We start from the raw sequence: 13,330 nt of genomic DNA, 5'->3' as shown, positions 1-13,330 counted from the left end.
CTAAATATTTGAACTGTATGAAACGCATAACATGGGATCCAGTGACACGGTGTCTCTACCATGGCCCGCACATACCTGCTGCTAGGAAGGTGTGGCCTTCGGATGAAACAAACACGGCCCTCGGGGAGATGGTAAGGAGTTCGTCTTTACCTGAATCATATTTCAAGAGCACTTGGTGAATTTGGTCATGAGCTGACTCATAGCTATTCCTCATACAAAGTTATTTTAACATCATTCTTAAGTCAGAAGAGTCTAGATTTCTGATTTTTCTTAATATTTTTAATGTAACTTTAAAACATCATAAGACTACTGAAAGTAAACTACATTTTCTGCTGTTAAAGTCTCCTGTTCTGTGCAGAATTCTTAATGAAGAAAAGGTCAAACATTGCAGTAAGAGCCGCCGAGAGACCCTCTGGCCTCTCCGCTGAGAAGATCTCCTTTGTGGAAGCACAAATTCTAAGATTTCCCCGCTGAGTGCATTTTACAGGGGCTGGAGGAGGCGGAGCTGCTGCTCACCTCCCATGAGTTGTGTTCACGCACGATTGTGTGTACTTTAAAGAGGACTGCTCATCGCGCTTCATTGTTTGGCCCTGACCTTCCGGAAGCAGCAGTTCCCAAAGCAAAGGGGGCAGGAGTTTACTGGGAATGGGCCACAGAGCCCTACTTTGCTCAGATTTGACCTTTTTCTTCTTTAGAAATGTAACCATCAGCAGTACAGTGGAAGAGCTTAAGAGAAAGAAGAGTGTTACTATGCTTTCATAAACATTTCCAGTAATTTTCAGACTTTAATAAAAGCCAGTTCTATTGTATGTCTGTTTGTTTTTTCTTTGTTGGGAAGTTGGTGGGGGAGAGATAGTAGGAGGGGAGCTACTTCCCTTGTATAATTATCATGTATTTTAACTTATAAAGTGCTAAAGGGGAGGTACCATATCACTTTAGCTGTGTTTTATTTTTCAATGTATATTTAAATCCTGGTCATGCAAATACAGAGGAGAACTTCAGGAAAGAAAAGCAGTTAGTTACACAGAAAAACAATTACAACATCTCTAGGTTTTTAGAAAATGTTACCCAAGACTTCTGCAAAGTAGAAAGAAATGTGTTACCTTGAAAATTTTGAGGTCTAGTTATTTGAATTGGGTGCTTGGAGATGCCTTGGATATTCTGTGAATAATAAGAGGGAAATTGCTTTAGTTGAAATATCTTCTCTTAAATTAATCTGTACTATTTAACGGTATTTAAAATGTGTCACATTTTATTAAACATTAACAAAATAACTAATGCCAATGTATTATGCATAAGTGTATTGACACTTAATACAACTAATACTGAAACATAATTTTGATGGGTATAGCACTAGGTATTATCAGCAAATATGAGAACAATTCTTTTTGACTTTAGCCTGTGTGACCCTTATCATAATTATATACAGTAATTCTTTCATCAGCAGCCTGAATTATGAACTTAGTTACCTTTAAAATTCCTACCATAATATGCTAGTGTAGATTTCTGTGAAATCTGTACACCGTACTTTCCTTTAAAAAGCTATTTTAAGATGAGTATTTGGGTCTCTCCACTCTAACCAAGGCTATTGCTCTTGGCACTTGGCACCAGCCTTGGTCTTAGTGCTTGCTGACTGTACCAGATCTACACGATCCCTACCAGAAAAAAAAAAGAGGATGAAATACTTCCTAACTCATTTTATGAGGTCAATAATATCCTAATAAAACCAGACATGACATTTCAAGAAAAGAAAACTACAGACCCATATCCTGCATGAATATACAAAGATCCTAAACAAAATATCAGCAAATCAAATCCAACAATAGGACAATCCGTCATGACAAAGTGGGGTTAATCCCCCAAACCCCAGCCTTGGCTGGTTCAACATCTGAAAATCTATCAATGTCATTCAGCATATTAATAGATTAGAGAAGAAAAGTCACATGATCATCTTGATAGATGCAGAAAAAGCATCTGACAAAATTAAATATCCATTCGTGACAAAAACTGGGAACAGAAGGGACTCCTTTAACCTGATAAGCAGAGCCTGTGACAAAACCTAAAGCTAACATCATCCTGATGGCGGAAAACTCAGTGCCTTCTCCTCAAAATCAGGAGCAGGCAAGGATGTCCACTTCCCACACTTCCATTCAGCATAATATAGGAGGTCCTAGCCAGCACCATAAGGAAGGAGAAAATAATGAAAAGCATACAGTACAAAGGAAGAAGTAGAATGGCCCTTATTCACTAGGTGTGATTTCATATGTAGAAGAGCCCATGGAGACCACAAAACAGCTTTGCAGAGCTAATAAATGAGTTGGCCAAAGGATCAACAGAAAGTCAATACACAAAAATCGATTCTACGTCTACACAGTACCAATGAATGACTGGACACTGAAATTAAATGAACAATGCCATTTATAATAGCACCCCAAAATATTTAGGTATAAATCCGTATGTTGAAAACTACAGAATTCTGATGGAAGAAATTTTAAAAGCCCTAAATAAATGGAAAGATATACCATGTTCATGGGTTAGAATGTTCAACCTTAATACGCCAATGACTCCCAAGTTGATCTATAAATTTAATACAGTCCCAATCAAAATACTAGCAGGATTTTTCATAGCTATCAAGAAGCTGATTCTATAATTTACGGATCATAAAGGTAAAATGTAAAACTCTAAAGCTTTTAGAAGGAAACTTAAGAGAAAATCTTTGTAATCTTGGGTTAGATGAAGAGTTGCTAGATACACACCGTCAGCATGGTCCGTAAAAGAAAACAGTGAAACACTGGACTCCATCAAACTTTTTTTTGCAAATCATGTTGGATTCAAAACATATAAAGAACTCTCAAAAAATTCAGCAATGAAAGGTACTTCCAGAATGGCAGAGTGAGGAGATTGCCAACTCATTCTACGAGGTGTTATCCTGACGCTAAAGCTGGACACCAAATAGAACATCCTCCATAAATAGACACAAAGATCCTCAATAAATATTAGCAAACTGAATCTAGCAACATGTAAAAAGGGTTATGCACCATGACCAAGTGGGATTTATCTCAGAAATACAAGGTTGGTTTAAAATCCAAAAATAATTAATATAATACATCAGATTAGTAGAATAAAGGACAAAAAGCACATCACCATCACAACAGAATATTAAAAGCATTTGACAGGGCTTCCCTGGTGGTGCAGTGGTTGAGAGTCCGCCTGCCGATGCAGGGGACACGGGTTCGTGCCCCAGTCCGGGATGATCCCACATGCTGCGGAGCGGCTGGGCCCGTGAGCCATGGCCGCTGAGCCTGCGCGTCCAGAGCCTGTGCTCCGCAACGGGAGAGGCCACAACAGTGAGAGGCCCGCATACTGCAAAAAAAAAAAAAAAAAAAAAAAAAAAAAGCATTCGACAAAATCCAACACTCGTTCATATTAAAACAACTCAACTAGGAAAAGAAGGGACTTTTCTCAAACTCATAAGAGAACATCTATAAAATTTACTCACTTTGAGTAATGTCAGCGTCTACAGCTGTATAAAACAGAATGTGTTCTCTATCCAATAGCATGTCAAATCAGGATCAGACCAGACTGTAACTAACGTGCCCAGCTAGAAGCTCTTGGTAAGCACAGCGTGGTGTCAGGGTCGTCTGGCGTGATTCCTGAAATCATTTCCCTCCCACAGCACATAAAACATCACTTTTAATGAAAGTTCCTTTACCAATGGAAAGAGGGATAAATAAGTTTCTTACTTGTCCTGAGAAAGCAGAAATGCTAAGTTTAAATTGATTATCTTCAGAAGAATATGAAGGAAGCTTTTTAATAATTAAATGCCACTTTTTATGCTTTACAATATAACAAATAATAAAATAACAGAAACTTCACTAAATATCTAACCTATATAGCACACTTTGTTAAATATGTTCTATAATTTGAACATTAAAAAAAATATTTATTTGGCTGCGTCGGGTCTTAGTTGCGGCACGCAGGATCTTTCGTTGCAGCATGTGGGGCCTTTTTTTTTTTTTGGCTGCGTTGGGTCTTTGTTGCTGTGCACAGGCTTTCTCTAGTTGCAGTGAGCAGGGTCTACTCTTCGATGTGGCGCGTGGGCTTCTCACTGCGGTAGCTTCTCGTTGCGGAGCACAGGCTCTAGGCACGTGGGCTTCAGTAGTTGCAGTGTGTGGGCTCAGTAGTTGTGGCATGAGGGCCCACAGGCTCAGTAGTTGTGGTGCATGGACTTAGTTGCTCCAGGGCATGTGGGATCTTCCTGGACCAGGGCTCGAACCCGTGTCCCCTGCATTGGCAGGCGGATTCTTAACCACTGCACCACCAGGGAAGTCCTGTGGGGTCTTTTCGTTGCAGCACATGGGCTTTTCTCTAGTTGTGGTGTGCAGGCTCCAGAGTACGTGGGCTCAGTAGTTGTGGCACGTGGGCTTAGTTGCCCCACAGCATGTGGGATCTCAGTTCCCCGACAAGGGATGGAACCTGTGTCACCTGCATTGGAAGGCAGATTCTTAACCACTGGACCACCGGGGAAGACCCAATTTGAACATTTTAAGGAAAATTAAAATGTATATTTCATCCTTCGACCATACGGAAGAATGCATCCTAAGAAGGCACTTGAAGGTTTTTAGCTCTTTTTTTCTCCACCGTTGCCGATAGACATGAGCCCAATTCCCAGGCACTCACACTAGTCTCAAATGGCATCTTCTTTTCTATTATCCCACAGTGGCCATTCTGCTCACGGTGACTTGCCGAGGCATGAATGAGTGCTCTGGCATCTGACTACAGCAGAGAACCTCAACCATGAACCCTTCCTTCCTTCCTTCCTTTCCTCTCTCCCTTTCCTTCCTTCTTCCTTCCTTCCTTTCTTTCTCTCGCTCTCTTTCTTTCTTTCTGTATATGGTTTTGGTTTTTTTGTGTTTTTTTGGCCACGTTGTGCAGCTTGTGGGATCTCAGTTCCCCAACCAGGGATTGAACCTGAACCACAGCACTGAAAACCAGAATCCTAACCACTAGGCTACCAAGGAACTCTCGAACACTGTCTTTCACTGTCAAGTTGCAGGGAAAGAAGATGAACAGTAGTTCCCGTAAGCCAACCTTAAACAAGCCAATAAAAATGCTGTGCACACTGACTGGAGACTAGAGGAGCACAGAGTCACCGAATAAGAAAACATACATAACTTTCAATCAGAATTGCTTTTATGAAGTGTCCCAAATATGTCTAGAGATAAACAGTTATTAAAATTAAATAACTCAGCTGATAAAAATGGAACCAGAATATTTTGATGGAGGGGACCAAAAACATCTACGGAATCTTCTATTATGTTAAATGTTTTTTTTTTTTAATTAAAATAACCTTTTTATTTGAGAACAGTTTTACAGAAAAGTTAGGAAGATAGTATAGGGAGTCCCCACATGCCCCTCACCCAATTTCCCACATTGCTAGCATCTTACGTTTCTAGGGCATCCTTCACACGACTAAGAAACCAACATCAATACACTATTATCAACTAAACTCTATACTTTATTTGGATTTCACCAGTTTTCACCTAATGTCCTTTTTCTGCTCCAAGACCCCATCCAGGACACATTCAGTCATCATGTTTCCTTAGGCTCCTCTTGGCTGTGGCAGTTTCCCAGATTTTGTGTTTTACGACCTTGTTTTGAGGAGCACTGGTCAGGCAGAATATCCCTCCGTTGGGATTTGCTTGTTGTTTCTCATGGTTAGACTGGGGTTACGGGTTTGGGGAGGAAGACCCCAGAGATAAAGTGCCCCATCACGTCAACGGCACCTGCTGTCGACATGACCTATCACTGCTGATGTCGACTTTGATCTCAGGCGGTGTTTGCTAAGTTCTGCATTGAAAAGTTCCTTTTTTATTTCCCCGTTTCTATGCTGTACTCTTTGAAATCAAGTTTCTGAGCACAGCCTTCACTTAAGGGTGGGGAGTGATCACAGAAAGTATTTTTCTGCGTGCAATGACAGAGACAAAGTGAGAGGGGTGGTGTTGTGAGAAAGGTTACCATCCGGGGAGAACACTAACTGACCGAACAGCAAACTGAAGTCCATGCAGCAGTGCCAGAGGAGGGAGGGTTGATGTCAGTCGCAGCACGGACGCTGCTGGCGCGGACAGAGACAGGTGAGCTTTGCAGCAGCAAAAGGTGGATTCAGGCCAGCAAGAGGCACAGTTGGGGCTGCAACTCAAGATGTGCAAATTCCCTACCAGGTAATTGTTCAACTACGCTGTGAAGTAAAGCCCTGAAAGGAGCTCAGCCTGCAGCACCCCTCAGATCTAGTCGGCTGTGGAACCCTTTTCACAGAGCGCCTTCTAGCATCTCACAGGGCGCCGTAGCCTCCGAAGTGATCCTGACTTGGAGCCTTTGACTAAATGGTCTTTCTTCCAGACCTTAGCAGGCCCAGCTCCTTCTCAGCTTTGAAGCCACAGCTCAAATGTCACCTACTCAGTGAAGCCTTCCTGGAACATCTGAGCCAAAGCAGCACACCCCCATCCCTCTCTATTCTCATTTCCCTGTTTATTTTCTCCTTGGCACTCATCACAATGTAAATGTGTTATGTATCTACACAGCCATGGGCCACCTGCCCCCCAGGATGAGTGAATGAATGAATGAATGAACCAGCTAACAAATGGTGCCTCCATTCCAGCTGGTTTCCCAAGTCCAACAGATGTGTCTCTAGATGCTCCAGATGCTCTTGTCCACTCTCTGCACCCTCCCCCCGGCCCCCTCCCCGCACAGCCCAGACCTGCTTTTCCTCCTGGACGTCTTCCCTTCCACATTCTCTGCCTCTTTTCCGCTGCCCGTGTCCTGGTCACACCTTACATGGGTTCTAACAACACTCTCCCAACCACGAGTGAAGCAACTCTATCATTCCCTCTGTTAACTACTGTTTATTGGGCTCCTAGTTTATTCCAGATATTCTGCTAGGAGCTGGGAAAACAAGTGGTGGACATGGCAGGCAGAGTCCCTGCTCCCATGGAGCTCCCATCCTAGTGGGGAGAGGCAAAGAATAAATAAAACAGGACAGACATGGGTCCTGCCCTGAGGGGCTTACACTGCAGTTTAGCGAGAACAAAGAGAGAGAGAAGTCGCATCACTACAAACTGTGCCCATGCAGGACGATAACAGGGTGCTGTCATTCTGACTGGGAGGGGGAACCAAAGAGCACCCCTCAGAGCAGAGTCACCCAGGCTGGGAACGGGGTTACCACTAGGGTAAGCTTGCAAAAACACTAAACCAACCTTTTCACCCCTTGGCTTCAAATATCTCAGTGGTTTTGCACTATCCCAGAGGTAGAGTTCGTGCCCGTACGATTTGATCTTGATCACCACTGCCAACTCCATCTCTCACCACTGCCCCACAGACACGCCAGCTCCAGCCAACCCGAGCTCCCTGCAGTCTCCCCAGCGCAGCATGCTATCTGCCCCCCTTGGTGATCCTGGCTCCCCTTCCCCTCCTTTTAAAAATTTTGGTGTCATTGACATAACATATTAGTTTCAGGTATACAACATATTCAATATTTGTATATACTGCAAAATGATCACCACAAAAAGTCCATTTAATATTCATCACCACACACAGTTGCAGACATTTTTTCTTGTGATGAGAACTTTCAAGATCCACTCTCTCAGCAACTTTCAAACATGCAATACAGTGTTAACTATAGTCACCATGCTGTACGTGACATCCCCATGGCTTACTCACTTTATAACTAGAAATTTGTACATTTTGACCCCTTTCTCTCATTTCACACACCTCCCACTCATCGCCTCAGGCAACCACCAGTCTGTCCTCTATATGCATGAGTTCGTTTTTTTGTTTTGTTTTGTTTTTCTTGTTTTGTTTTTTAAGATTCCACATATAAGTGAGATCATATGGTATTTATCCTTTTCTGTCCAATCTGTTTCACTTAGCATAACGCCCTCAAGGTCCATCCATGTGTCATAAATGGCAAGATTTCATTCTTTTTACAACTGAATAATATTTTATTGTATACATATGCCAAATTTTCTTTACCAATTCATCCATGGATGGACCTTTATGTTGTTTTCTTGTCTTGACTATTGTAAATAATGCTGCAATGAACATGGGGGTGCAGATAGCTTTTCAAATTAATTTAAAATTTTTCTTTGGATAAATACCCAGTGGAGTTGCTTGATCATATGGTAGTTCTATTTTTAATTTTTTGAGGGTGACTTCCCTGGTGGCAGAGTGGATAAGAAGCCACCTGCCAATGCAGGGGACACGGGTTCATTCCCTGGTCCGGGAAGATCCCACGTGCCATGGAGCAACTAATCCTGTGCACCACAACGACTAAGCCTGCCCGCCTAGAGCCTGTGCTCCACAACAAGAGAAGCCACTGCAATGAGAAGCCCGTGCACCGCGACAAAGAGTAGCCCCCGCTCACCGCAACTAGAGAAAGCCTGTGTGCAGCTATGAAGACCCAACACAGCCAAACATAAATAAAATTAAATCTTAAAAAAAATTTTTTTTGAGGAACCTCCATACTACTTTCCATAGTGGCTGCATCAATGTACATTCCCACTAAAAGATGTATGAGTGTTCCCTATTCTCCACATTCTCACCAACATTTGTTATTTCTTGTCTTTGTGATAATAGCCATCATAGCAGGTGTGAGGTGATATCTCATTGTGGTTTTGATTTGCATTTCCCTAATGATTAGTGATGTTGAGCATCTTTTCATATGTCTATTGGCCATCCGTATGTCTTCTTCGGAAAACTGTCTATTCAGATCCTCTGTGCATTTTAAAAATTGAATTGTTTGTTTACTATAAAGTTGTATGAGTTCTTTATATATTTTGAATATTAACCCCTTATCACGTATATGATCTGCAAATGTTTTCTCCCATTTGGTAGGTTGTCTTTTCATTTTGTTAATGGTTCCTTTACTGTACAGAAGCTTTTTAGTTTGAAGTAGTCCCACTTGTTTATTTTTGCTTTTGTTGCTTTTGCTTTTGGTGTCAGATCTAAAAACTCATTGCCAAGACTGATGTCAGGGAGCTTACCACCTATGTCTTATTCTAGGAGTTTTATGGTTTCAGGTCTGACATTCAAGTCTTAATCCACTTTTAGTTACTTTTTGTATATGGTGTAAAATAGTGGTCCAGTTTCATCCTTATGCATGCAGCTGTATAGTTTTCCCAACACAATTTATTGAAGAGACTGTCATCCTCTCCCTACTGTATATTCTTGGCTCCTTTATCATAGATTAATTGACCATATATATATATATGGGTTTATTTCTGGGCTCTCTATTCTGTTCCATTGATCTATATGCCAGTTTTTATGCCAGTACCATACTGTTTTAATTACTCTAGGTTTGTAAGATAGTTTGAAATCAGGGTGCTTGATGCCTCTAGCTTCATTCTTGTTTCTCAAGGTTGCTTTGGCTATTTGGGGTCTTTTGTGGTTCCATACAAATTTTAGGATTGTTTGTTTTATTTCTATGAAAAATACCATTGGAATTTTGATAAAGATTGCACTGAATCTGTAGATTGCTTTGTGTGGTATGGACATTTTAACAATATTAATTCTTCCAATCCATGAGCATGGAATATCTTTCCATTTATTTGTGCCTTCAGTTTCTTTCATCATTTTATGGTTTTCACAGACAGGTTTTTCACTTCCTTGGTTAAATTTATTCCGAGGTATCTTATTATTTTTGATGCAGTTGTAAAATGGGATTATTTTCTTAATTTCTCATTCTGATAGTTTATTAGTGTATATAAACAACAGATTTTTTAATATTGATTTTGTATCTTACAACTTTACTGAATTCATTTATTGCTTCCAACAGTTTATGTGTGTGTATGTGTGTGTGTGTGTGTAGTTTTCAGGGTTTTCTATATATAACATCATAGCATCTGCAAATAGTGACAGTTTTACTTCTTCCTTCCCAATTTGGATGCCTTTTATTTCTTTTTCTTGCCTAATTGCTCTGGCTACGACTTCCAATACAATGTTAAATAAAAGTGGTGACAGTGGGCATCCTTGTCTTGTTCCTGCCCATAGAGGAAAGACCTTCAGCTTTTCACCACTCAGTATGATGTTAGCTGTCAGCTTGTCATATATGGTCTTCATTATGTTGAGATACATTCCCTCTATACTCACTTTATTGAGCTTTTATCATAAATGAATATTGACTTCCTTTTTTAAAAAATGAAATTTCAATTTTTGAATAGTTTTAGATTTAGAGATACACTGTGAAGCTAGTAGAGTGCCAATATATCCCACCCCCAGTTCTCCCTACTATTAACATCTTACATTAGTATGGTACATTGGTCACAGTTAGCGAACCCAATACTGATACATTATTATTAACTAAAGTCCATAAGTTATTCATAGTTCCTCAATATTTCCCTAATGTCCACTTTCTGTTCCAGGATCCCACACTGCATTTAGTTGTCATGTCCCCTTAGGCTCCTCTGGGCTGTGACAGGTTCTCAGACTTTCCTTGTTTCTGATGACCTTGACAAAAATGAGGACTGCTGGTCAGGTAGTTTTGTAGAATATCCCTAATTGGGGTTTGTCTGATGCTTTTCTCATGATTAGAATGGGGATATGGGTTTTGAGGAGGAAGGCTGGAGCGGTAAATTGTGTTTCGTCACATCGTCATAATAAGGGTTCTTACTAGCAGTATGATTTATCACTTTTGATGTTGGCCTTGATCACTTGGCTGAGGTGTGTTTGTTCAATTTCCCCACTGTAAAGTTACCTTTTTCTCCTCTTTTCATACAATACTCTTTGGAAAGAGTCCCTATGCTTAGAGAGTGGGGAGTTATGCTCCATCTTCTTGAGGGCAAAGTATTAATACCTACACAAATTATTCTACATGGGGGATTCATCTTTTCTCCCTTATTTATGTATTTATTCAGTCACTTATTTACATCCGTATGAACTCATGGACATTTATTCTATCCTTTGGGTTATAACCCAACATAACATTGTTTATTTTGTTATTCACATTATTCCAGCTTTGGCCAGTGGAAGCTCTTTCCCTTGGCTCCTGTGTCCCTTTGACTTAACCTCTTCAGTGTGTTTGTGTGTTTATCACTTCCTTACTCTCTGGCACTATAGGATGCTCCAGGCTCATCTTGTGTGTTTCCTGCCACAATCGTAGAATCAGCCGTTTCTCAAGGAGCCCTGGTTGCTTTTACTGGAGGTGGTATCAGAAGCCAAGATCTGGGTGCTAGGGGGTGTCCTTGCTTCTAGGCCCTCTCAGCTGACAGAGCAAGGAGATATGTGCGCATATGCTGCCCTGTGTAGTCGTACCTATAAATGTTTCTAGGTATAGCCATCTGTGTCTGTGTGAAGCCACACATGAGTCCACACTGCTGTCTCCAACTCTAATCCACCACATGGGTCGTTCAAACCTCCTCTCTACTGCAACATGAGAAACCTGGCTCCACCATCAGTGATGACGTTACTCTCCCGGGTCCAAGGTGCAGTGGGCAGGACCAGGTCCATGAGTCTCTCGGACTCTCTAGAGTGAGCATCAGCGTGGGCACACAGCAATGTGACCACACGTCAGGGGGACTGTTCTGAAACTTACCCAAACTGTGGAAATTGAAAGCAAATTGTCAGCTATAACATTTTCTGCCGTTAATGTGGACACTTAAATGTATGAAAACCACTTCCAAGTCCTTTGTGTAACAAACTCAGCCAGATTCTCCAGGACGCTGAGACCCACTGCAGGAAACGCGCTGTGCTCTGCAGCAAGCCCCTTTTCTCAGCTTCTGTCAACTGCTCTGCACAGCCCAAGGCTCCGTTGGTGTCTGGAGTGACGAAGACTGGGCACACTCCTAGCATTCGTTTTCATGGTGAACTCTGGCATGTGTGAAAAAATAAGAGAACTGATCTGGAAAAATTCAATGTTAACGGCCTTCGCTTCACATTCAGCAAAAGGCAAGGTGCAGAGGTGACGTTTTAAGTCTATACTTTGGCGTCTGTTCGATTGTCAGTAGTTGTAAGTGAACATGCCAAGCAGGCAACAGTCTGAACTGCGGGGAAGGAGGTGCACCCATGGGCCCCGGCCCACAGCGTCTCTGCTCAGCATGTGTGGCCTGGGCAGAACGGCTGGTCTGGGGATCAGCCACCTTCAGTTTGGCCACAGTCTCCACGCTGGAGGCAAAACACGGAGGAGGCTGCAGACGGACAGGCACCGTGACGGCAGCCCCATCTTTTCGGTGGGTCCTCAGAGGATCCAGCGGGGCCACAGCCAGCATGCTGGCTTCCTCTGTCCTGGTTACTACGTGACAGCAGCTCCAGCATCTTCTGAGCGCTCTGTGAGACACCTTGGCCCGTCGGGAATAAATGAACAGCTGTGCTCCCCCAGGACGCAGCCTACTCCATCAGTCCTGCTCTGACTGCCCTGGCCAACACCACCTTCCCCTGTGCTTTGGGTCCTTCCCCGACTCTGTGCTGTCCACAGTGTTTATCATCTTCCACATCATGACTAATTTAGTATGTTTGCTGTCTGGCTCGTGCCCTCCAGCCCCCCAGACTCCACAAGGGCAGAGGTTTTGGTCCATTCAGCACGAGCTCCATGAACAGCCTGGCACACACGACGTGCTCGTGAATGAATCAGTGAGTGGGGAGCAGCAGGAAATGGGCTGGAGAAGGAGGCAGGGTGTCCAGACTTCCCCCTGAGAGGCCTGGCAGCGGCTAAAGACTGAAGAAGCATCAGGCTACCATCTGAGAGGTTTTCTGGCTGCTGCACAGGCGGCTGGTGGACGGACTAGAGCGTGGAGACCTAGGAGGGGGAATGAGAAGGCAGTAGGGAGCAGAGGGGACCAGGAGGCAGACCCCCATGTACTTGGTGATCCTAGACATGCAGGTCCTGCCTGAGTTACCAGGGAGCCGAGACAGGGACTGTGACTGTTTGTTTGAGAGACCTGAAGGAGAGCTAAGTAAAGAGAGAGATGCAAGCGTCGTAAGCATGTAAGTGGGAAGCCGCTGGTGAAGGAGTGGCGTGTGCGGTGGGCTCAGAGGAGGGAGGAGCACCAGGCTGCATGAGAGCAGCAAGGAGGAGGGGGTTGGAGCAGGAAACAGGCCCCTGAGGGGCCACCCTGGAGGAGAGGGGACAGATGTGGGAGGACCAAGCCAGGCGAGGAGGAAGGACAGAACTAGGCAGCAGCCCGGCCCAGCAGCAGCAGCGGGACCGTGCAGGCGGAGCGAGAGGCCGCCAGAGAAAGGGTGAGCCTCTGCTAGCAGGGAAGGGGGCTGGGCCCAGTGCGGCCGAGAGGCAGTCGGGCAGAGTGGCTTTAGGAACAGGCTCCTCTCCCTGCCGGCTCTTGGG

General features: G+C 43.3%; 1 protein-coding gene across 1 annotated transcript in view; it reads right to left on the bottom strand.

Moving 5' to 3' along the window:
• The window catches only part of POLN (DNA polymerase nu), a 171,136-nt gene that overhangs the window by 59,847 nt on the left and 97,959 nt on the right, over positions 1 to 13,330 (bottom strand). The window contains exons 17-18 of the mRNA XM_082652839.1: positions 1,104 to 1,161; positions 76 to 150 (exon numbers count right to left, since the gene is read on the bottom strand). Of these exons, the coding sequence (XP_082508965.1) occupies positions 76 to 150; positions 1,104 to 1,161 (133 nt within the window). The remainder of the gene's footprint in view (positions 1 to 75; positions 151 to 1,103; positions 1,162 to 13,330) is intronic.

The sequence above is a fragment of the Grampus griseus genome, assembly GCF_964374135.1.
Source record: "Grampus griseus genome assembly, chromosome: 4".
Classification (NCBI taxonomy): Eukaryota; Metazoa; Chordata; class Mammalia; order Artiodactyla; family Delphinidae; genus Grampus; species Grampus griseus.
The sequence above is the reverse complement of the archived record's forward strand: the minus strand, read 5'-3'. Positions and strand labels throughout refer to the sequence as shown.